Source organism: Botryllus schlosseri, chromosome 4, assembly GCF_051294905.1.
Source record: "Botryllus schlosseri isolate E-star chromosome 4, Bs_hap1, whole genome shotgun sequence".
Lineage (NCBI taxonomy): Eukaryota > Metazoa > Chordata > Ascidiacea > Stolidobranchia > Styelidae > Botryllus > Botryllus schlosseri.
Window position 1 is genome coordinate 16,592,498 of NC_137239.1, and position 26,718 is coordinate 16,619,215.

Genomic DNA, 26,718 nt, shown 5'->3' on the forward strand with positions numbered 1-26,718 from the left:
TACTTGTCTCGTTCACGTGGGAAAATATTATGCTGCGAGGGAGAATTTCGACAGGGCATTTGACGCGTTCGAGAAGGCCTTCGCAAGCGGTATTGAAGCAGAGTTCGCACGGAACCCTACGCGGTTCGCGTGGGCTTTGTATAACGAGCAGCGTGCGGTGTCGGTAGCGCCGGCGGGATATCGCGGCGAAAACTTGATGAGAGATTTGGAAAGGCGGGTTCAAACCGCGAAATCGGGCGGCACTCCGAAAAAATGGCGCGAACTGCTGGACACGATAAGGACACGGCCGCCGTCGTCTGATCGCCCGCCTAGTCCGAACAACGCGCGAATTAGCGCGGCGAACACGCCTGTCGGAGACTTGTAGTGATATATCCGACATGAAATGTTTCGTGCTATGCATAGTATGCCACTTTTCGGTATATCATGTTAACGTGTTAGTGGTATTCATGGTATTTTTCGACTACAATGGTCATTTACGCCAGGCCTATATTCTTTGTTATGGTTCCGTATCTGTCGACTTGTAGCAATGCCCCCTTCTAGGCATTTTAAGACACCGCTTACGCTATATCTCACAGTTGATCTGCTATTTTGCCGCTGTGGTACTGGTCTGCGCTCGCGATTGCTCATGCTCATTGCTCATGGACCGCGGCCTGATATATATCTGTCACTCCATATTCATCATATTCATCGCTTTAACTTTTTATATTATATTCTGTCACTTTAATTCAATTTACATGCCTCACATTTACATGTTCTGGGCTAGGGGTCTCGGACTGAAAATTGGCAGCGGGTGACTCGGGCCGGCAGCCATTGATGTTGCAGTACAACTACAGGTACAAACAGTTTGTTCCCGTGACAGCACAGTTTGCTATATCCTTTGAAGGTATTAAAAAGCAGGAAATATTGACCAGGGGTACATTTACTATATGCGGGTACAAAGCAGCAAAGATGGGGGTACGGCATGCAGTGTGAACTGATACGCTATTTAGGCATATTTGAGAAGAATATGTAAGAAGTTACTTGTTATGCGCCTAGAACAGGTTGATTCACAAATGCAAATCTCAAACCTTCACGGCTGAATGAGCATTTTAATAAAGTCAGGAAATAATTTAGGGGTAAGTAGTCATTAGAGAGAAGCTCCAGCTAATTTCATCCAAACGATACTTTTATTGAATAAATTTATGCATGGTTGGTATTCGAGTTGTTTGTAGTATTCATGGTCTTTGCCGTCTACTATGGTAAGTTAGACCAGACCAACTTCTTCATTTTAATTCCGTAGCTGCGGACTTGCCGCACGACCCACTTCTAGGCTTTTATAAGACACCTCTTTCGCGGATGAGATTGCGAGGAGGAGCCTAGATTAGGGTTACCATAATTTTGGCAAGCAAATTCCGGACACTCTTTAGCGCCCACTAGCGGATTTCAAAATGAGGTGTGGTACATTTCCTTTCAATATGACGTCACACTAGCAAAGTTTTGCCTATCGACCATAGGTGGTCATACAAACAAAGTCATTTTCACGCACTGGAAATTTATAATCATGTCCTGATCAGACACTCAGGCAAAAATTGTTAATTGGTATCCTTTCCTGTATCAAACAAAAACATGTCGGATTCCTGTCAGGTTAGAATCAAATATCCTGATCCTGTACAGTGTACATCTCCACTACCTACCACGCAAATAGTTCGTGGTCCTAAAATCAACGGAAGAACACGCTGTCTCGAAAGCCCGCTTATATTTCATGGAGTGCTCGATCCAAAGAATGAGAAACGATTGAACTTTAAAAGAGATGCGTCAAAAACAAGAGTAGCAACATACAGTCTTCAAACAACTCCGTTATCGGAGCTCGCCGATGAATTCGAGAGAGAACATAACACAGTCGAGCTGACAAGCAGTAGAAATAATCTCGCACATCTTCCCACACGAGCAGCCAACAAAAAATTCGAAAAGACATAAAACTATAGGTGTAGTATCTGAAGGTTTTTGGCAATATATGTCGACCACAGACAAAGTAAATTTCATCGCGAGATTGCCGACTTGGGCAGTAGTTGCCTTGACACTTTGAATCAAGCATATATATATCACGAGACGATAACATTTGAACAGCTTGGAAAAAATTGAGTATAGATCAATATGAGTTCGATATTGTAAACAAGAACTTTGCAATAAATAGCTTGATATATTAGACACATTGCGTTACACAACTTAAACACACCCTTTTCCCTGGGGTTTCATGATATGTTCAGGCCAACCGTAAGTCGAGGGTAGCAAAGATTCGTAGTCGGTGCTGTACATCTGCGTACGGATGAACTCATACTTATCCAAAGGCTCGGGCTGTAGGCCGGCCAATCCGTGGGCGTAGACATAGGCGGCGATCTGACAAACATAAAAGGATAAATTGATTCAAAAAATAAAAGCTGCAACACTCCCATTATGGTATAAAAGATATTTGTTAGCAGGGGGGTCAAAGTAATCAGCGATCATACTCAAATAGAAGTAATGTCATAAATTTCTAGACAATGACAAGTTGTTTCAGCAAGCGCTTTACAGCAAGTTCCATACCTTTAGCAGTTAATCAGATACGCCTCGACTATATTTGAAATTGCAGGGGGCATCTTAATAACTAACTCAAAATAAAAATGATACTAGAAGTAGGTTCCATTTTTCAGAAATATATCCAGTTACCGTGCTACCAGGGCTATTTAACCCAATTGTTAGGACAATTTTGCTCATAATGTAACTAACGTTCGCTACTGATGAGAGTTAGTCGAAAAGCTTTTAGCGAATAAATTAACAATATGAAGTTATTGTTTCGCGTTATAATGTGATGTACACATATCGAAAAACTGCTGTCTATTTTATAAAAGTACCTCATCACTGACCAAACCTTGTTGTTAGCAATAATGATTGGAAAAGTGTACAGCAGACCACCACCATCAGGACAATGCAATTATTGAAATCAAAACACTCACCTTTACTGCGATGCTCACAGAGACTTCTTCGATGCGTTTTAGGTTAGGATACACTCGCCCTTGCGCGATCTCCTCATCCGTCATTTCACTGGCCAGAGTCTGAGCAAGATCAACAATGAAAGAGAACCCCCCATGAGTGAATTGGATCAACGCGGAGATGCCTCGACGCATACCAAGTTATTCATTGGCAGTAGCATTGATTGCAGAGATGGTGAAAGTAGTCAGCGTTGGCAGTGAAGTAGAAGTAATGTCGTAAGTAGCGAACTAGAAAACTCCGGTTTTAATCTTACTCAATAAGTTTCACAAAAGTAAATTCCGTCGTGGGGTCACATACTTTCAGCAGCTAATTGGCTTTAGCCACTTCCAAAATTGCAGAATGCATCTTCGCGACAAACGCAAATTGGCTAATGACACTACAAATATATCTTCGGTGACCCGGCCGCGATAAAGGGGTTATTTTGACGACTTGTTACAGTTTAATGCACAACAGCTTTCTTCTACACAAAATTTGGAGTGTAAAGAGCTAGAAATTTTTCCTAAGAATTGTAAAGTATCCAAGTTTATCAAGTTACGAATATAAACTGAACCAAGTGCCAATGATTGAATAAAGTTACTGACCAATTGACCAATGACCATGTATTCTACAGATCTCTGTTCCTTCCATTCACCATTCCTAGGCCGAATAGAACTTAGTCATGACATAGACACATCCAAAGAAATAGCTCTACCAGCCAAGCCATGAGTACAGTCAGGCAAAGTCCGATCATAAAATCAAACAGAATTTGAAATACCCTACATCGGCACTACCAAACCAGTCCAACAAATTAAAGAATAGCAGATAGTGCGTTAATGTGAAGTACACTTGCCTTGGCAGCTATCAAGAATATCTGATCGGGAATGTGCTTCACATGACAGGATATCACACCCAAAGCAACTCCTGAAACGGAAAAAAAATTTTCATAGTCTCCACTCTTTCTACACTGAAATTGAAATGGTACCTGGAAATATGTAAACATTGTTCCCTTGTCCCGGGCTGAATGTTCTGCCGTCTTCCAACGTGACGGTAGCGAACGGGCTCCCGCTAGCAAATATGCAGCGTCCCTGAAAATAGATTCGGAAGTTTACATCGCGACTTGAATATATCATAATAGTGCATCTAAAGCACGACAGCACCCAACGGCAGGTTACACATTAAAATTTATAAAAGTAATGTTGGCTGGAATAGCAATACATTAATTATAGCTCATCAGATCTATATAATATATTGTCCTCTATTTGTCATTGCTGTAAACTGATAGGTGTTATTGCTTTCTGTATGATTTAATATATTCAGTATACCGTATTTAATTTGGAAATATTTCTTTTTTTCTATTACATAAAACTAGCACATTTTTTCCCCAATAGTTGACGCATTTAACTCTCACTTTCTGCATCAACATTCCTTATATCCACTCGAGTAGAATCAATAACTCTGAGCCTACTTTCGATAGTTCTGTACGCCTTTGATGGACATAATGAGCCGGGATTTGTCCGTTCAATTCTTAACAGCAGTGATTGGCAGACTCTAAATAACCTAGGCCTAAGCGATATGGAGAGCGCTGGGCTCAGGGGGGCGCTGAAGAAGAATGTCGTAGCAGTAGGGATATATGAGTAGGCTATAAAGTAGAACAACAGTTCTATATATCCCTGGGTTCTCATTAAAATTAACACTCAACAGAATCTGTCATCCCTCTTAATTTTTCATCGTGAGTCGTGTCGTGTTTGCGACATGTTTGGACGTACGCAGTGGTTTATTATAATTGATGTAAAATTAATTACGCGTACTTTAAGATCGCCAATTCCCTGTTAAAATACTACCATCACACTACCTCGGGTTATTTTTCACAAATTGTTTCGAACTAGGTATTTTATCCCGAAGCGAACAGAAAGGGGCATGGTAGCGTTCCACTTTTAAGAGTGATAGCCCCTTGTACCTCAAAGATTCTTTGAAGCTTTTGGTCAGAATGTTTAACTGAATATATTTTTATTTGAGAGCTACAAAATTAAATCTTCAGAAGATTTCTACCTCGTATCATGAAGGATGATACTGTTTAGTGTTGTGACCCGCAACCTTATAAGAACGTTGGATTGCTTTGTTTGGAATACATTCATGGTAAAGTTAATCCAGCAGATGGTATGAGCCCGTACCCGTTGATTGTTATAACAAACCTTGATTTGATCCCGAATATAGCAATTCGATATCTCACCCCTTGTTTTTACTGCCGACCTCAAAATATGGGGGGCGGGGGCACCATGACCAGGCAATTTTCTAAAGGGGTCGCTGCAGGAAAAAGGAGAAGAACCACTGACCTAGACAGATGGGAACCAAGAGTTGGCCAGAAAAATCCCATTCGAACCACAAACAAAAAGAGTTGATCAGTAACTAAGCACTTCTAAATTCTTCAGTGTACTCAATTATTGATTGCTTACTTTCATTAACGCAAGTGGTTATGTTTTTAGATTACTTCCAGAATAACTGTAGGCCCTGTATCACCGTAACTGAATATAATTTTGAAAACTGCACCTATGTATATTGCCATTAGTCATTTTGCGTTAGTTGCACAGATAAACCATGCAATTTCGACAGTGCCCGCCTACGATTGACTGCATGTGACCCCGCACCCAAACCTACATTTTTAAACCATCTAATCATTTCTAATTCCACCCGAAGTAGTTTCGATATCTCTTGGAAATCACCACTTCTATTAGCAATTGAGTGAAAATTTACATTTCTGCTCGTATGCAAACTGTCACGTCTCGAAACAAGTGCAAGATTTGTTCCAGCTTCCAGTATATTGGAAACCGCTACAAAATTTGTGAAACCAGTACGATATTATGGCGATCCCAAGAGAGTAGCATAGAATACCAAGAGACCCTCACTGGCTGCAAAGCAATCAGTGTAAACATAAGTTCAGTCATTCCCTAGGTACACAATGATTATTTACAGAAACGTAATCAGTACACATTGATGTAAACATTCATCAACCAACTTATCAAAACAGCCAGGTAGCCGGCTAGATATCGGTCTATATCTACATCATCAACACTCTGTTGATGCACAGCTCATTTTGTGCACAAGTAAGCCAAATCTATAGTAATGTATTATATGTGTATTGTCGTAGATTTTTGTTTATACGACTCGGCAAAAACTGGGGATATGCGAAGGCTTGAAGATTATCGCAATCGCAAGTGTTCTTCGGGTTAGTAACGGTTAAGAACCTCCGATCTATATAGTTTCAAATCGGAAAATTCCTCACATCAGTAAAGCGATATGCGTCTTCCGCTGAACATTCGGCTTTGTCGGTCGGATTGCTGAGAGCGAAAACGATGGGCCGTTCGTTGATTTCGGCCATGGTCTCCAGGATTTCTTTGCTGAATAACCTACCAGCGCCCGCAACACCTGCGAGTAGATCGGCATTGGGGCAATAAGGTTTACTCCCACGTTTTAATACACGGTCAGAGGCACAAGTTATTAAGATTTGTGCTCAACCATATCGTAGTTCTGAGAAGATACATATGGAGTATTTTTGCAGACAGCCCATATTTCCAGCCGACATCAAAATACAGCATAGGCTATATATCAAAAGCTTCCCCATCCCATACAAACTCCATTTATTCACAATCAAATTTGAGAAGGAAACTAGTGTTTCCAGTCCGACCGACGTACTAGTAATTCCGGAAACACAACTGTTCAGAGTCTTGGTCGAGAAGTGAACTCCTACGGTCCCGGTAAATCAACCCAGCAGTATTGAAGAATGGTCGGAGCGATGATTAGAGTAACAATAATCGAGCTGAGCAATGAGATGAGAGACACTTTTTCCGCGTCCCAAAACAACACGCTCCTAATTTTATTATGTACGAAGCTGTCGTTACGATACTTTCTTGGCACTGCGGGTGTTTTGAAACCTTGATATGAGATAGCATATTAGTTGATACACGCAAGAAGAGGCTCCCCAGTTTCATGGCAACGACATTTCTGAACAGTATTGCAGTTTTGTCTCAAATTGCAATGACATAGGGCCTATTACTGTCAGCAAACTAGAAATAGTTCATAAAGATAGAGATATGTATAGAGTTTCTCGGAGGTACAAAACTTCAATATACAATTGAATAATATATTCATATTGAAATATACCTGGCTGACACTCGTCAGGGGTAATCGTCAGCAACTAGGGGAGAACTGAAAAGAACATTGTATGTAAACAATCGTATCACCAAATATGACGTCACCGGCATGAAAAATCGAATGAGCAAACCAAACAGATGACTCGTATGTACTATTTTAAGATTGTACAGACTTACCGGTACATAAAAAAGTGCAATATTCACCTTATGGAGCATAAAACGTAAGTATTTGGAAAATTCAAGATCCTCTTACAGTTAGAATTTCATACTGAGTGGTACCCAAATATTCCACACGACTTGAAGCAGGGTTGTAACCAAGTCGCAAGGTTCCGAGTCACAAGTCAATTTCACTTTTATACTTTTGAATCGAGTCATTTTCAATTCACCATCGAGTATGAGTACAAGTCATTATGTTCACTGTTCAGCTTTCAGTTCAATCCGGTTCAACCCACTTTTTTCAACTCTGCTCGAGTGATATAGAATGGCTCGCATTTATAATATAGCAATTGTCCCAAGCATTAAAAGTTTCTGGCCCTATTTTCGAAGTATCAGTACTGATAGACGAAATACCAATAATGTGGTGACTTTACTCTCTTCGAAGTTATAATGAAATGTCGGTCTTGGCCAGCCTAGTCTCGAGTCATATGACTTGGTTCGAGTCAGGCTGGCGAAATTGACCGAGTCAAGTATGTAGTCTCAAGTCAGGGTTGTTATGACTCGACTCGAGTCAATTTTTGTATTGAGTTGACTTTTACTCGAGTCATTGTGCCTAAGTGGGCAGGCCGATACATATCGACCAGAGTTGGCTGATACTGATATTTCAAAGGACGTAGATACAGCTTTGGTCTAAATCAGTGGTTCTTGACCTTTTTTCTTCCAGCGCCCCCTTTCAAAAATTATCGTGCTCCAGCGCCCCCCACCCAATATTGTAAGGACTGTAATTAGGACAATGGGTGAGAGGGAGGGCCGTTACAGCACTTCGTCAGCCCCCCTAAAACGATTGTCTTGGGCACCCATAACGTGATAAACCAAACTCATAAGGGCCTCGCCCCGAAGAACCCCGTCGATGGTCAGCAAAGTTTATGTGGCCTGGTCGCCCTAGGAGCCAATATTTTCTATAAAGCATGAATCTAAAGTAAGCACACGATTCAAAATGGGTATTTTGTCACTGGCAAATAATTTTCTCTGATGGATGTTATTTCTCCTGCGGGGTGCAGATTGCGACGACATGACAATTCGGCACGATTGATTTAGGTATCTATGGACAATTAGACTTATATGCATCGAAGTTTACGCTCAACATAAGGGCAATTATCTTCGGCTAAGGTTTTCTCGCTGACGATCTTCTTGACACACTTCTCGGAGTCCCATATTCACCAGAACTTCATATGTCTTCGTGCATCGTGGCGTGGTAATGGCTGCCGCCGAAGTGCCCATTTCTATTTTCTATAATTATGCGTATTCTTCCGTGGGGGAGTCGTCAAAACATGATGTTTAATTTATGTTCATTCACCGAAATAATTTAGGGCACACTTCGAGCTAACCGATTGGGGGTTTGGGTTGCAACAGTTTCGGTCTTGGTAAGAGGTCAAAGTTCAGTCAATCTTTTTGGAACTTTGGTATTGGAAATATTTCGCGCTTTAATCGCGCTCGAGGACCATTCGACTATAATAAACCATATAATAGTTGTGTGTGGTATATTCAGGGTCACATCAAGGTTGTTATAACAACAATCCGTCTCATACCTTGTGGTTCCAACACTCCCGAATTCACATCGGCGATTGGCAATACGGGGAAATTATTGGTATTGGATTTTGTCTTAGTGCTTTTTGTAACTATAAGTAAGTCGATTAAGAATGGGATGCATATATCTGCTCACATTGAATTTAGTACTGTACCTAGTTATTTATTTACACATGAATGTAAACAAAGCAACTCATATTATATAACGTTCATGTTAGCTACATTCATGTTAGCTACATTCTGCCAGTCAGCGTGCTGTTGATACTCTTCAACTCTCTATTCCTATCAAAGTTACAATATGGAATTCTTTGTTGGGGTGCTGCCTGCAAGAATACAATTGACCCACTGCAAAAACTTCAACATCGGATCATCCGTATCATTGCCAAAGCCCCACGAGGGCCTGGATGTGCAACTGATAAATCGCTTCTCAAAAGATTTGGTGTTCTAAACTTAGAAGATATGAGGAAGCTAGAAATTGCCAAGTTTATGTATCAGTTCCATTGCGGTCAATGTCCCTCAAATTTCAAGGACTACTTCACCTCGGAGACAAAAGCGCACAAGTACAGCACACGCGCGTCAACGAAGAACAACTACCATATGATCAGGACTGAATACAAGAAAACGTATTGCTCTATCAAGTATGCCGGACCCCAATTGTGGAACAGCATCTCGCCGGCTATCCGACAGTCGTCGAGCATGTCCGCATTCAAGTCGAAATACAAGCAATTTCTTCTAAATCAACACTAGCCAGTCTTCAGGATTACCGGACCACGACCTAACATCGACCTCGCCCTCCGCCACATGTCACCCCATTTTGTCGCTTGTGTCTTATATTTCTCTGCATTACTTTTCATTCAGTGTGCATGCCTCTTATTTACTTCGCCTAGGCTAAGGTGGGTGTCTGATCTTAATGGCTACTCCAAGTTGTTTCGACACCCTCCTATCTTTTCATTGTATCGCAGTCTTGTGATGTTTTGAAACGATGAAAATATTAATAAACCTGACTGACATGTGAGGTCGTGAACCACAACAAGAGATAGTATCATCCTTTATGATACGATGAAGAAATATTCTGACGATTTATTTTTGTAGTTTTCAAATACAATTAAATTTAGTTATTCATTTCGTGCACAAAGCTTCAAAACTTATTTTATGTTAAAGGGGCTCTCACTCTTAATCAAACGTGATATACAGTGCCTCATTCTTCGATTTTCACACGCTGTGCGCTGCGGGATATAATACCCAATTCGAAACATTTTGTTGAAAATAACGGGAAGCGTGACGGCAGTGTTTTAAATAACGGGAAATTGGCGATCTAAAAGTACGCCCAATTCGTTTTATATGAATTATAATAACCCACTACATTTATGAAAACATATGTAGCAAACATAGTCGCGTATCGCGACCAAACATTTCGGGATTTGACATGTTTTGTGGAATGTTAATTTGTTCTGAATACTCATTAAGGATATGTCCTACTTCCACCACATCATCTCAGCGAAGCCATTTTTCCTCAGCGCCCCCTCATCGCCCCCCATATCGCCCCCTGAGCGTTTCCGCCCCCTTCAAAATCGCCAGCGCCCCTTGGGGGGCGCTGGAGGCAAGGTTTAAGAACCACTGGTCTAAATAATCTACGGTATTAATCAGGCGCGTATCTAGAGCGCGAAAAAAGGGGGGGGTTTGTGTTACGAAATTATTGGCAATTACGGCGTCATTATTACAATTACTTATCTCCACACCATCGCGAATATTTACGATATATTATAGTTTAATAATAAATAGAGATTTGCGGTGAGTGGGAGATGTACGAATACGATACAGATGTTACCTGAAAATCGCGTTTCTTTTAAGGTATGATTGAAAGAAATTCGTAAATGCTCACATTTAGTCATGAGCCGGCAAACGCCGCACGTCTTCAAGCGCCTAGTTGCGGCCAGAGATGCGCGATTTTGTTGGGTTTTGACGATATTATGCGCACTAGGGTTGTTCAGAATTGACCGATTTTCAAAAAGTCTAGGTTTTCAGTCCGTTTCCCATGCCTTATACCTTAAAAACAAATTCTGGCAACTTTTTTTTGTAATTCATCCCCTGCATCCGTGTGCACATTGCCGTTTTTTCATGCACCTAAAAATTTCTTGGGAATTAGGGGATTCCCCCGTTGTCAGTGACTCGACAGGAATGGCGTGTGTTCTCACTGACGTGACGCGTATGTTCTAGCGCTGATGAAGCGCTGAGCACGGCTGTGAAACGGGGATCATTGATTAGTCAGGGGCCTTGCTGCATTGTTGTTGATGGACTGTGTTTACGATTGAGGTGCAGGACTTATCAGGCGGCGTTTTGACTCATGCTATTAGCGAGTTTAGCGCGTGATTAGTGAACATAGTATTATAGTAGGCTTACCATACGTCCTCTTTTAAGAGGATTTGTCCTCTTTTTTGACTTTTTTGAAAGTGTCCTCGGAGGACGCCCTTTTGTCCTCTTTTTTGAGATTTTGTCCTCTTTTTTGAAAATTTAGGTCAGATTTAGAGCAAATTGCGAGCGATATGCCGCAAATTAGCACAGAAGTGACGCTCCGGCGGGTATTTCGGAGTGAAAAACGGTGATTTTACCTCGGAGCGAAAAGAAGACCTTTTTTTTTCTTTTTTCTTATTTTAGTCATCCACCTGGCAATTTGGAGAGAAAAACGGTATTTTGAGGTCTGAGCGGAAGTGATGACCTTTTTTTTTTTAGTCAACCGACCGCAAAGTGGGAAAAATTCACCGGTTTTTGAGAATTCTACTCCGGTTTTGTATCTTGCAAATTTCTGAAAAAGTGTCCTCTTTTTGCATTTTCAAAATATGGTAAGCCTATATTATAGCAGTATACAACTATTTGATATAATAGACCTGATACTCTTTTCCTTTCTATTGGGATAGAAACAAAGCTTGCAAATGTCTATTCCAGTGACTGGGGAAAACCGCCAGTCGGTTGCTCTAAATTTTTTGTTTTATCCCAAGATATCAATATACTGGTATGAGTTTTTCCAATTTAGGAATAACTATCTTCGATAATCTATAACTAGATCTAATCTGGCTACTCCTGTGCAAGTTATGCAGTATGTGTTCGACCTAAAACTCTAAAAGAACTGAAATGTTTTCCACTATTCTTTGTTGCTTGACTGATTTTATGTATATCTGTTTTTCTAGGATTAGCTGTAGTGCGAAATGTCTGAAAAAAAAGAAAATCGTCATCTAGTGCAGCAGTACCGAAGAAAACTAGAAGAACACGATCGCAGACACAGCATTTCTTAGTTGGGCCATCTGAGGAAGCCATTACGGGATCGAAGTTGCCCACTCTGAGGCAAGTTATGCAATATGTGCTACACCTGAGAGAGCATTCATTTTTTAAAAATGAACCAGTCAAGTCACACATCCAGATCGCAGTAGATGAAGTGATCGGTTTTTGGTTACTTGCTGGCATAAAGACTATCACAAAAGTCAATGCCACAAAAAGATTGGAAACAGTATAGAAACAATGGCTGTCACTAAAGAAAACTGCAGGCCGGCAATATGTATCAAAAAAACAAAGCGACTTTGAAGCCAAACTGAGTAAGCTATGGGATATAGGAGCCCCTGACACGATAGCGACAATTGAAGCAAGTAGACTTCTTTCTGACGATTAAAAACGTGAAGACATAGCATTTTATCAGGATCAAAGGGGTCCGAGATTAGCAACGATCGGTGGCAAAGATAACGATCGGTGGCAAAGATAAAGTGTTGAAAGCGAAAATCATGCAACAAAAGAGACGAACCATGAGTGCAAGAGAGTCTGCACCAGCATCAAGTAGCGAAGGTGAATTTTCAGAGAGCTCATCTATATCTTCACAGGTAGCTGACACTTCTCACAGCACTGATTTTGAACTTGCACAGTCGACATCTGGTCATTCCGCTAAATTTGTGACTCTAAAAGCTCCTGTAAACCTATTCAGCGACGAAGACCTATGCCAGGTTTTTGATCGCTTGAAAGTCAGTGATAATGCCGCTGCCATGATAACTGCAGCACTGATTAAAGCTTGCGATGGCAACCCTAATGACTTCCATCTTTCAAGATCTGGGACCTATCGACGACGCATTGCAAATCGTTTGAAAATTTCCGAATCTATCTTTGAAAAAATATCCACCAATCCTCAGAGCACATTGCATTGCACTGGGATGGAAAGCTCACTAAGAGTCATCTAGGATATCAATTTGAGGCCTTGGCAGTGCTCGCATCGTCTGCGTATTCCGGCGCATTTAAGAAAGGGAAACTTCTTGGCATTCAAACTCTGGAAAGTGCTACAGGAAACGCACAGGCTGATGCATCATTTGAACTGCTGGAACTTTGGAATTTAACAAAATCTGGTAGAGCTCTTGTGTTTGACACAACATCCTCAAACACTGGTAAAGACAAAGGTGCGGTTCCGTTACTTGAAGAATTGATTAACAGGAAAGTTTTCTACAATGCCTGTCGCCATCATATTTATGAACTGGTCATTCGAGAGGTTTGGAAGTGTTTGTTTGGATCGACAACCACAGGCCCTGAAAACACGGATTTTAATACCTTCAAGAAGAAGTGGAAACATATTGATAAATCAAGAAGCTATAAAACGCTGAAGTTTATTGAGGCAGCTGGTTGGCGATGAAAGCTGATGAAGCAAAGCGAGAAATAATTCCACTGATGAAACCCAATGATGGAAAGCAGAAAGAAGTCTTGATAAGAGATGACTACAGAGAATGTGCAACAGGCACCTTGGCGATTTTGGATGACAAATATGTTGATCATCGTTTTCGCAAGCCTGGTGCTACTCATAGCGCTACATTGATGAGTCAAGTCCTGTACTGTCAAAAAATGTTCATGTGGAGTGAGCAAATGGACTATTCTGAAGAGTTCATTGAAAAGTTCGAACGAATCAATACATTCATTGCTTTGTTTTATGTTCCAGCTTGGTTGAAAACTGGTATTGCATGTGACGCACCTTGCAATGATCTCAAATTCCTTCATGACATGAAAAACTTTTCATTATGCGATCTCACTGTTGCTGATGTGGCATACAAGAAATTGCGAAAACATCATTGGTATCTAACTGAGGAAATGGTGGTATTTACCACGTTCTCGGCTAATCCAACGATTCCTGACAAACTGAAGGAAACGATGGCTGCTAAATTGCTGAAAATGCCAATCCCTGAAAAATAAAGCAGATGTAGGCTATGCCTCTCAGTCTGATCTCTGACTCTGTCTCTGAGTCAATGAGTATGGTCGATTTGATTGGGCCAGAATCGTGGTTTCTATTTGATGCTATACATGTGGAACATGATTGGTTGAGTCTTCCAGTTTAGGAATGGCATGCTGATCCGGATTTCGTGACTGCTCAAGAATTTGTGAATACTGTTGAAGTAGTTAATGATGCAGCAGAGCGTATAGTAAAATTGAATACCGACTATGCTGCGTTCATAACGGATGACAACAAACAGCGAGCGAGCCTCCTACAAGCTGTGGAAGATCACCGGAACAGATATGCAGATTTCTCGAAAGCAACCATTTCATCCACCTGATTTATGTAATATTTTGTCAAGTTGATCTCTTTCTTTGCCTTATTTTTTCGTTTCCTGTGATGTTTATTATGTGGCTGTGAGTGGATGTTACATTTACAGTTGTATTCTTGCACATGGGGATCCAGGAAATTGATGAACAGTGCCGGGTAGGTTTGGGGGGTGTAGGATATGTGATCCAACAAAATGACTATCAGTTTTAGGTAGGTTTGAGCAGTTCTAAGGCTGAGTGGGACATGGAAATGATATCCTGAACTAGTAATGCCTTACATAGTGGGGTTTTGTAGCACTCCAAACCGCAACAGCTGCATAAATCCATGTTATATGTCACTTTAACTAGGCTAGGTAAAATCGTGACACTCATATTTTAGGGGAATCCCCTATTTTCAGCTGCTATTCTTCCAGCTCAATGTGCACACGGATGCAGGGGATGAATTACATAAAAAAGTTGCCAGGATTTGTTTTTAAGGTATAAGGCATGGGAAACGGACTGAAAACCTAGACTTTTTGAAAGTCGGTCAATTCTGAACAACCCTAATGCGCACGGCCGGTAGTATCGCAGCGGACGAACAAGCGCGGAATAGGGCGGTATCATAAACGAGGGCGATCGCGATCGCCACAGAGAGGTGTGGTGTGAACAGTGTACGTCGTACACGAATGTGTGCTTTTCGATGGCTGAGCGTGTAGTACGCGCGAACATAATTAGACCTTAATTGCAAGCACGCAAGTCAGTCAATTAATACAGAGTACACACTGGGCTAATAACTTGATCGACAGAGAAACTTGCCAGCCGATATAATTAGGTTAACTTTACTACTAGGCCTACTCAATTCTCCCGTTCAGCGACAACATAGGCCTGTATTTGGACGACAGCAAGCCACCTAACAATCGGGAACGTGGATTGCTAGGCTTGTATTTTGAAATGTGAATATCAATCGTAGGCCATTTCTCGCCAATAATCGCGAAGACAATGTGGATTTGAGAACAGCATTGTCGTACTGGAGCCGCAATGTCTGCGTCTCGCTGATCAATCAACACGCCGTGAAATTCTTAATTAGGATTTCAAGGCGAGCAGGTGCAGCGAATTCGCGGGCGATGTTGATTGCCGACAACTTCGTCTTTGCAATTACGTATCGCGTCGGCCAATTAGATTAGATTTTCCTAAAATGCGTCTCTCGTTTTAGCAAGCGAGAGAGAAATCGAGGGAAGAAAGTTGAGCACGTCAGCAACTGCCACAGCTGAAATGTAGCTGAACAAGCGCAGAATTCGTATGGAATTAGCGAAATATAATGACCTATTTTATCCCTTCGACTAATTCGGCGCATAATTCCAATATTTTGTAGGGGTTTTAATCCCCTTAAATAACATTAAGACGCCATATTCGCCTTCTCATACGTAAAAACGAATATGTTAAACTAATAAATTAGCAAATATTAGAGGCTATATTTGACATCAATTTTTAGGATTTTGAAAAGGGGGGGGGGTTCCGACCCCCTAAAACGCCCCTGGATACGCCACTGGTATTAATACACGCACCTATCAACGCATCCGGCTTTATCGTTTTGACGGCTTCATGCAGGTCCGTAATAGGTTCATGTTCGTGAGCGTAGTCTGCCTGTTCCGGACTTTCCAATTGAACGGATTCGTGTTGCACCAGCAATCCGTCTGGGGATAAAAACGCGGGAATAAAGATCTGCAAAGCTGTCTGACGAAGAGCGGCGCACCTTTGTTGAAAAGGAAGATATTTTTGTACGTCTCTTGACGCGGGACGCCTGATTCCCACATGTGTCTCGTTAGCAGATTTGCGATTCCGAGGGCAGCCTGAAAGAGCAAAGTAATTGCAAGTACACAATACATGCTAAAACAAAGCAAGTCGCGTATGGATAAACGCAGGGTTGTAATGACTCTAGTCACGATTTTTTGGTGACTCGACTTGACTCGAGTCATTTTCGAAAAATGAAAAATGACTCGACTTGACTTGAGTCAATTTGTGTATTGACTCGAATTGACTCGACTTGTACTCGAGTCATTGCGCATGACTCGGACCAAGTCATATTACTCGACATTGGGTCCACCAAGACAGGCATTTCATTGTAATTTTGAAGAATAGTAAAGTTATTACACTATTATTTTTTCGTCTATCAGTACTGGTACTTGAAAATGCTACCAGAAACTGTTACAAGTGAGGAAAATTAGTATATTATGAACGCGAAGCATTCGATATCACCGAGCAGAGTTGTAAAAAGTGGGTTTCACGTGACATTATCTCGGAACTGAACAATCAACACAATGACTTGGACTCGGACTCGAGTCAAAACACTATGACTCGGACTCGGCACTCTACTCCATGAATTGGACTCGGACTTCACTCGATGGTGAATTCAAAATGACTCGACTTGACTCGAGTCAAAACTATAAAAGTGAGATTGACTTGTGACTCGGAGCCTTGTGACTTGGTTACAACCCTGGATAGACGGTATAAACAGCCGATTCGGTCCTACTGGTTAGTCCTCTAGTTTACCGGATCACCTTCAGACACATGCCACCTTTTTTGTCACCTGTCCTTTTATATTATCTTCTATTACTTTTCATTGAGTGGGCATGCCGCCTATTCTACATCGTCTACGCCAGGTGGGTGTCTGATTTCGAAGACTACTCCAAGTCGTGTTGACACCTTTCTATCTTCCATTGTATCGCAGTCTTGTGGTATATTGAAATGATGAAATTTTTACCAATAAACGTGGGCCAGTAGGCTACATCCAACACTATTATGTGGCTCAGTGTATTGTTAATAAATCTTCACAAACACTGATTCGATCAAATTCTGGTGTTGATGTTTTTGGTCTGAGTCGTATCAGTTGCAATATCACCCAACCCCCAAGTACCGTGAACATCACCCTATATGTAGGCTGCCCCAGATCTAATGCTAACTATCACACGATACCATAGAATTCAAATACAGCCAAAGTGTTCAAAAACAAGGCAGGGTAGTGAAGTTTCGATTGGTGTGGTTTATTATTCAGTTGCTTCTGTTACATTAGAAGACAAAACGCAAGAATGAGGTGCAAGAAGATTATTCTCACATGCACGTAACACTTTCACTGACTACCACCAATCCTAAATTTGGGATTTTACAGAATTCCCTCAAGTGCAAGCGATCCTATATTTAGGATATTTTTCAAATGCGTACAATTAAGTCCAGAATTGGTTCTAAACCTTGTTTTGGTTTGACCACTAGGTGGCTTTTCATAAAATGAGCAGCAAAAAATTGCAATTTTTGATAATTCTTTGATGTTGAAATAAAAACGGCATCAGGACTTGAAGTAGGTACTTGGAGCACAGCCTACCTCGCCAGCCCCGGCAAATAGAAATTTCATATCCTTGATGTCCTTGCCGACAATTTTCTCCGCCGTCATCAGACCACCGACAGCTACAGACGCAGTTCCTAAATACGATTGTCAGTGTCCTTATATTCTACAGCAGTGGTTCTTAACCTTTTTTCCTCCAGCGCCCCCTTTCAAAGATTATCGGGCTCCAGCGCCCCCCAACCTCATATTGTAAGGAATGTACCAAAAACAATGAGTAAGAGGGGGGGCCGTAACAGAACTTCGTCAACTCCCCTAAAAACGATTGCCTTGCGCACCCATAGCGTGATAAACCAAACGGCTTCGCCCCAAGAACCCCGTAGCGTGATTTCGATGGTCAGCACAGTTTGTGTGGCCTAGGCCTGGTCGCTTTAGGTGCCAAAATATTCTATAATGCATAAATGAATAGGTGGTAATTACATATATGTCGCTATAAACTGTTTATCCTCTCAGCCCACGTAATCAGATTTACCAGTAGCGCTGAGCTGTTGTATTGGAAAATAAACGGCACGTAATTAATAATAAACATATTCGGGCGTGCCCGTAGGTACAATTAATTCGTTACCAGGGCCGTAACAGCACTTCGTCAGCCCCCCCAAAAACGTTGGTCTTGAGTCCCCCGTAGGGAGATAAACCAAATTTCCGGGGGGCTCCGCCCCCAGAGCCCCCTTCGGCTATCCGCTATTTGTTGATACTGGTCATCTACATTGCGTGCGCATTTACTAAGCCAGCTATTCTCGCCTAGACGCGCCAAGCGCGAAAAATTTCAATAACTATTGATTGAATTGGTCAATATGATCGGGAAGTGCATATATATTAATATCAATTTTTATTCTTTCTCTGCTCACGTAAACAGATTTACCGGTAAAGCTGTGGCGAGGTAGCGCAGTGGTATAATCCACGGCTGCAACACCAACGGGTGCGGGTTCGAGTCCGACCGAGGTCGACTTCCGAATTTCGATACATAAGTGTTGGAGGTTTACCTAGGCTCCTCCTCGCCACCTCATCCGCGTCAGCGGGGTCTTACAAAAGCCTAGAGGTGGGCCGTGATATAAGTCGGCAGTTACGGAAAATAAGATGAATATCGGCCTGGTGTAAATGACCATAGTAGTCGACAAACACCATGAATACCCCCCCCCCCCAAAGAAAAAAACCGGTAGAGGTGAGTGATGTGTGATTGAAATGGTAGAACCCCTCAATAATATTTATACATCTTAGGGCGTATACCCGCTGGCAGGAACGAAACGACACTTCGTCAGGCCCGCCGAAAAAACTTGGGTCTTTGGCTTCCATAGGGTGATAAACCGACCGCCCCATATCACGTTGTTCGCTTTTGCCACGAAATCAGCTGTACTGTTTAGCGAGACAGTGCGAAGCGCGAACATTTTCGATAATTCACGATAAAATCGGTCAATAAGATCGGGAATTGCATATATATTGCTATCAATTTCTTGTCCTCTCTGCTCACGTTACCAGATTTACCGGTAGAGCTGAGTGAGGTGCAATGTTCCATCTAAGCTGCGCACGTGCGCAGTGCTGACACGGTCTCTGCGCACAAAAAATCTACGTTGCGCACAACAAATCCGAAGTTATGACCTTTTTTTAATCGTTACGCACTGTTGTCCAAGGGTCTGCGCAGTGAGTTTGTGAGTGTGCGCAGACTCGTCAAAACGTAGAGGGAACATTGTGAGGTGTCTTGGAAACTGTAGGGCCCGTAAAGTAATAATTAAACATAGCCGGGCGGGCGGACCCGTTGATATGACTTCGTAGCATGATGTTATTTCGTGACCTCCTGTCTGCTATATCAAAAAATATAGAATCGCCCAACAGGGATATCTCTTAACGGGGATATCTAGTTCTATATATCCCTGTCGTCCAATCCCACTAAAATAAAAGACGCGCACGATTTCAAATTGGTATTTCTTCACTGGCATATTATTTTTCCCTGCCAGATTGAATTCGTCTTCTGAGGTACAGATTGCCAAGACAGGAACATTCGGTACCAGTCATTTAGGCGCCTATGGACAATTAAACCTATATGTCTTTTGTAGGCTATAAATAACGAAGTTTTCGGTGTTAATTCGCTCTGAATATACTTGTTAAGGATATGTCCTACTACCACATCATCTACTGCGAAGCCATTTTTCTCCAGCGCCCCCCATACCGCCCCCCTGAGCCCAGCGCCCCCCATATCGCCCCCTGAGCGTTTCCGCCCCCCTTCAAAATCGCCAGCGCCCCCTGGGGGGCGCTGGAGGCAAGGTTAAGAACCACTGTTCTACAGGGTTGGTTCGATTGGTTTGAAATAAGGTCAGATTTGTTTGAAATGAGGTCAGTCTCATGTTTGAAATGAGGATAGTCATGTCAGAAATAAGGATAGTCATGTTTGAAATAAGGATAGTCACTATAAAGTCAGTTGCAGTACCAGGCACGACTTCCCAGTGGTAACCCAGTCCAAACACATCCCAGACATGATGTCCGAACACGCCCCAGACACGATGTCCTAGCGTCAACACAATCCTAACACACCCCAGACATGATGTCCGAACACGCCCCAGACACGATGTCCGATTGTCAGCACAGGCCGAACACACCCTAGACATGATGTTCAAACACGCGCCAGACACGATGTACGAGTGTCAATACTGGCCTAACACGCCCAAGACACCATGTCTGAATGGCAACACAGACCGAGCACGCCCCAGGCACAATGTCCGAGTGTCAACTCAGTCCGAACACAACCCAGACACCATGTTTGAATGGCCGAACACGCCCCAGACACGATGTCCGATTGGCAGCACAGGCCGAACACACCCAAGACATGATGTCCAAACACGCCTCAGACACGATGTCCGAGTATCAACACAGGCCGAACACGCCCAAGACACCATGTCCGAACGGCAACACAGACCGAACACGCCCCAGACACCATGTTTGAATGGCAATAGCACAGGCCGAACACGCCACAGACATGATGTCCGAACTCGCCGCAGACACGATGTCCGGGTGTCAACATAGGCCGAAACGCCCCAGACATAATGTCTGAGTGGCAGCACAGGCCGAACACAACCCAGACATGATGTCGGAACACGCCCTAAACACGATGTGCGATTGGCAACACAGTTCCAACACCCCCCAGACACGATGTTAATAAGGTTAGTCATGTTTGAAATAAGGTCAGTCTCGTGTTTGAAATAAGGATAGTCATGTTTGAAATAAGGATAGTCATGTTTGATATAAGGATAGTCATGTTTGAAATAAGGTTAGTCTCATGTTTGAAATGAGGATAGTCATGTTAGAAATGAGGATAGTCATGTTTGAAATAAGGATAGTCGCTATATATTCACTATGAGGTCAGTTGTAGTACCAGGCACGATTTCCCAGTCCGAACACATCCCAGATCCAGTCCGAACACACCCCAGACATGATGTCCGAACACGCCTCAGACACAATGTCCGAGTGTCAACACCGGCCGAACACGCCCAAGACACCATGTCTGAATGGCAGCACAGGCCGAACACCCCCCAAACATGATGTCCGAACACTCCCCAGACACGATGTCCGAGTGCATGTCAACACAGGCCTGACACGCCCAAGACACCATGCTGAATGGCAACACAGGCCGAACACGCCCCAGACACGGTGTCCCAGTGTCATCTCAGTCTGAACACAACCCATACACCATGTTTGAATGGCCGAACACACCCCAGACATAATGTCCGACATCGTGTCTGGGGCGTGTTTGAACATCATGCCTGGGGTGTGTTCGGCATGTGCTATTGCCATTTAAACATGGTGTCTGGGGCGTGTTCGGCCTGAGCTGCCAATCGGACATCGTGTCTGGGGCATGTTCGGCCATTCAAACATGGTGTCTGGGTTGTGTTCGGACTGAGTTGACACTCGGACATTGTGTCTGGGGCGTGCTCGGTCTGTGTTGCCATTCAGACATGGTGTCTTGGGCGTGTTAGGCCTGTATTGACAGTCGTACATCGTGCCTGGGGCGTGTTTGAACATCATGTCTGGGGTGGTTTCGGCCTGTGCTGACAATCGGACATCGTGTCTGGGGCGTGTTCGGACATCATGTCTGGGGTGTGTTAGGACTGTGTTGACGCTAGGACATCGTGTCTGGGGCGTGTTCGGACATCATGTCTGGGATGTGTTCGGACTGGGTTACCACTGGGAAGTCGTGCCTGGTACCGCAACTGACTTTATAGTGAATATAGCGACTATCCTTATTTCAAACATGACTATCCTTATTTCTGACATGACTATCCTCATTTCAAACATGAGACTGACCTCATTTCAAACAAATCTGACCGTATTTCAAACAAATCGAGCCAACCCTCCTCCTTATATTCCCTACGGAAATAAATTATTCATCGCGAGTCAATCCCACCTTGTATGTCGTCGTTAAACGTGCAGAACTGCGAGCGATACTTTCGCAAAAATCTGAACGCGTTATGATTTCCGAAATCTTCAAATTGAATCAGCACGTTGCGTCCAAAAACGTCCGTTACGGCCTTCCAAATGTAATGAACAACAGTTTCACAGAATTAATAAGATTGAACTCCAGAATCCGAAAAAAAAACACCCACAGATTGCAGTGCCATGCTGTAACATAAGCTAGGACACGCCAATTTATATCTGGTCATTAATAAAGTGTCCTAGTTTTGAAAATGGTGAGCACAATCCATTCCAGTACCAGTTGCAAGCCTGAAAAATGGGCTGTGAATGCTTGTTAGTTACCAGATTGTAGGAATAGGCCGAAGTCGGTAACGGTACACAAATACAATCAATATTTTACACAGGAAAATGCAACTATTTGATTCATATTATAATTACAATTACGAGAAACAGTTTGATCCCTGATGTCATTTTACAGGCTGCTTGATAAGATTGTTAGGATGTCTAAAAAACGCTGCACAGACTTGGCTAATTCCAACCAATAGTAGCATTACTATAAGAGGAGAAAATTTTAGATGTATTAAAAATGATTTTTTCTTCTTCAGATTTATTTCAAATCGACATGACACTGAAGGCTGTTTTGTGTTCTAAATTGCTGTCCAAATGCTTTCACTCTTACATGGTAAAACCTACGGTACCAAATTTATTTTGTTATTTTCACAGCATGTGAAGTGTGCAGCAGGCGGCAAAATTTCAACATACAACAGTATACCTGCATAAATTCATCGATCAATTCGTCATATTGTTGTCCAGTCACTCGTCGGTGTGGCAGCCCGATGTAAAACGGATCTTCAAGCAAATTCTAAACGAAAATCGTAATTTCCCCAAACCAGTGGTTTTCAACCTTTTTGACCTCGCTGACTGGTAATATTTCAAAACAATTGTTGCGGACCAGTAAATCTTCAAAAATCAAAATTAACCCTAAATTTAATTTTGGTACAGGTACAGGTACGACAAATGTATGTAACTAAAATTAAATGGTAGAAACTTCATATATTGCTACCTTTTTGATACTGGATATTTATATTTGGTTCTGTTGAAGTTTCTGCAAGGCCAGTCCAGTCAAAGACCCCTAACTTGGTTTTGAGTGGTCCGTATCCCTAGGTATGTTAATTAAGTGAAGATGAAATTTCGGTAAACCTCGAACATCTCAAGCAAGCAAGTTTATAACTAGGATCGAATCACGGAGACCTCAAAGCAGACACTCACGAATCGTTAAAATTGTAAGTAAACATAGGAATTTAAATATGCCTTGTCCTGAGTGCAGGCTAATCCCGCACAACTCAAAGTATAACATTGAATAACAATAAAGTAATGCAAAGTTAATAGTGCTAACAGCCGCATGGGTACAATGACCGCTGAAGTTATGAAATCCCCAATTACCTCATTATCTGTCCCCACATCGATGCAAACCGGCAGACATTGATTGGGAGGTATTCCTCCGCACGCAGTGTACAGAGCTAGTTTCCCGCACGGTATGCCCATGCCGTAACTGCCCAGGTCACCGAGACCAAGAATACGCTGGCCGTCCGTTACGACTACTGCGCGAATATTTTTTGCCGGCCAGTTGCTTAAAATCTCGGCGATATAGCCACGGTCGTGGATTGTGATAAACATGCCTCTAAAATGGAAGAAATGAATTAATTTATAAAATCTACTGTTGATTCACATACGAAAAGATCATATTTTATACAAGCTACAAACAATACATATTTACAAGACATATTTTATCCACAAAGTAAATAAACAGACACTATATCATTCTTGATGGCTTTTCTGATGTTAAAATGTATATGTAAAAATGAATTGCAATAGAACCCTCACAAATTGGCATTCATCAAATTAAATCCTGATTGAAGGACTCCAATGCATTAACTCAAGCTGACGGTATCAGGCTTCGTATCACTGGTTTCTAACAAGATTTGCAGATCACGTGTGAAATGGATGAATTTCATAAATTTGGGATCTGGATCGAAATTTCACAGGCCATTCATATAGTCGAATCCAAATCTAGGATGTGTCCCATTACGATTGATAGATATCAAGAAGGGTCAGTTTTATATAGAATCCAGAAACTAAATCTAAAATTAGACCTAATCACACTTGATTTTTTACAACTATCCAATTTAACTGAATCTGGATTCAGAAATAGTCTTCTCACTAATGACCACACATACGCCTACCTGGGACGGCGGAAGATATTTCCGTACTGCATACAAGCTAATCCAACGGTGGGTGTGTACACGATTGGCATGATGCTTTCGATATCATTACGTATCATTCGGAAAAACAGCTTTTCGTTCCTCTCATGCAGATCAGTGAGGAAGGAGTATCTGAATGGGGGAAAGCATTTAAAATTGTATCGAAACCGGTAAAGGAAATATAAAAGTTTCTTCATTGATTGGTATCAGAATAAATAGTAATCATATCGGCTGATAATTATCATTTTCGGTGCCATATAACTACTGCTGCAAAGTTTGATTCAACACAACAGTATTCCATTGGACTGGATACAATGTATGCTTAATAATCTTGCACTTCTTTGATCAAATATGATGCTATTAGCCTTAGGCTAACGGAGGGGGTTAAGGTCATGAAACTACTTCAATTCAATTCCAAGGAATGTGGAATTGAATCGGGTATAGCATAAACATAAATGCATTCAACAGTCAATCAATTTATGCAAAATATTTCGATACCGTTCAAGATTCACTCGGTACAATTATTAAGCAATTATTCCTGCATGCATGCATGCAAAAAGCCGATTAATTAATATAAAATATACAGATACCTTTCAAGATCTGTTTGAAGATGATCGTAAGCACGTTGGATTCTTTGTAATTGACGATCTTGATCAAGAATTATCGGTGGAAGCAAGCCGTGCATGCCTAAAATCTGCCGTTCTTTCAGAGTAAAAGCTGTCCCCTGCATGAAAATGAGCACAAGCCTCACCACCAAGCACACATACGTATGTGGAGCGATGAACTATACACCTACCTTATTGGTATGTGGATCGAGGAGAAGTTGCTTTCCGCCCAGCTCTCTGGTATGTACGCCTTGCACATAGCTTTTGCTTACGGCGGCAGTTGATAACGAACGAATTCCATGTAACTGGGAAGTTTCATGGTTTCCATAAGCGAAAATTTTTAATCTTCTGATTCCACGGAATCGAGTTAGGAACGCCCACGACGACATAAACGCCGTATTGACCGAGCACTAAGCACCTGGATAAGAGATATCGCCACCGTATTGAACTCGCGATAATCCCCAGCTGTGTCAGCGAAACCACAACAACAAGCCGGCTATGTTTCGGCTGAATGCATCAGACCGTGCAATGGAGGTGGACCATGGAAGTGAAACACTGTCATAAGTATTAAGTACAAAAACACTCCCTGTCAAGCGCAAGCAGTTGCGAATTCATAAGGAGGTTGGATCATCATCATTTTATCAAATCAATATGCAACAAGATTGCGAAATAATGAAAAGATTGGAAGTGCCGAAACGACTTGGAGTGCTCATTAATCAGACGCCGACCTTGGCCTACAGCAGTGGTTCTCAACCTTTTTAGCTTCGCGGACCCCTTTTGACTGTCACGGACTCTCGCGGACCCCCTCAAGTATTTGTTCTATTTTGGCTCTATTATGGTGCAACCTCCATATCCGTCTTGTGCAAATATGAAATGTAGGCTTGTAATAAACAGCAATATATTCACTTTTCTTAAAAATAACATCATAGAAATTGGTAGACTTTTATTATTTCAAAGCTAATTTTGCTGCAGTATTTCTTGAAGTACGTGGTCGGTGTCTTGAAAATCCGCGTCTTCGTTTTGATAGAAACGAGGAGTGTCGAAAACGATTTCCGCAAAGATATTAACGCAATATGCAATATTAATTCATAACGCTTCCGACGATACTTTTGGTGTGATCGCAACATTTATGGCACCAAAATGAAGAAACATATATTTTATGAACATATCACGTCCAGCATCTATCGCAGGGAGGGCAGCATACAGACCACGGGCCGGATTCGGACCGCGACGGTATTTTGATCGGCCCGCAGAGAGTTTCTACCGTCAAAGTAAAATCCTAAGCTAAGAGTATAGACAAATTTTACGCGCCAAAGAATGGACCCAGGTTTTCCAACCTGAGAAAGACTGTCATGAAACTACTTGTTCTGTTCGGGTTTACAGATAGGCTATATTTACGAGCAAACATTTTCGGCCATGAACAATTAAACATTAACAAGACAAGGCTGCATACCAATATAACTGGTGATAAGAATTTCAGGGATGAAGCGTAATGCTTTGATAGCAACGAAACACTCCTTGTTCATCAAAAAAGCAGCCTTATTGTCGATAGGGCATCCGCAATAAGAATGCGCCAAATCTGATAGCCTAGGCTTACCATATTTCGGAAATGAAAAAAGAGGACACTTTTTCAGAAATTT

At 42.0% G+C, this 26,718-nt stretch overlaps 1 protein-coding gene across 1 annotated transcript; it reads right to left on the minus strand.

Moving 5' to 3' along the window:
- Positions 1-1,718: 1,718 nt before the first annotated feature.
- On the minus strand, positions 1,719-25,540 carry LOC145438244 (NAD-dependent malic enzyme, mitochondrial-like). The gene is made up of 14 exons (XM_080315629.1): positions 25,270-25,540; positions 25,064-25,197; positions 24,456-24,605; positions 23,656-23,893; positions 22,985-23,074; positions 22,205-22,328; positions 17,794-17,891; positions 16,171-16,267; positions 15,983-16,111; positions 6,269-6,411; positions 3,971-4,073; positions 3,839-3,909; positions 2,973-3,071; positions 1,719-2,376 (listed from the first exon to the last, which is right to left on the minus strand). Exons 1-14 carry the CDS (start codon positions 25,465-25,467, stop codon positions 2,206-2,208), a joined length of 1,845 nt encoding a protein of 614 aa, XP_080171755.1. The 5' UTR covers positions 25,468-25,540; the 3' UTR covers positions 1,719-2,205.
- Between the last annotated feature and the right edge of the window lie 1,178 nt (positions 25,541-26,718).

Excerpts from the sequence above, each read along its gene's own strand:
- LOC145438244 (XM_080315629.1), bottom strand. The coding sequence starts at position 25,467 with ATGTCGTCGTGGGCGTTCCTAACTCGATTCCGTGGAATCAGAAGATTA. Across the intron at positions 4,074-6,268 it reads ACGCATATCGCTTTACTGAT|GGACGCTGCATATTTGCTAG; the intron begins GTGAGGAATTTT and ends ATCTATTTTCAG. Across the intron at positions 3,072-3,838 it reads TATTCTTGATAGCTGCCAAG|ACTCTGGCCAGTGAAATGAC; the intron begins GCAAGTGTACTT and ends GATCTTGCTCAG.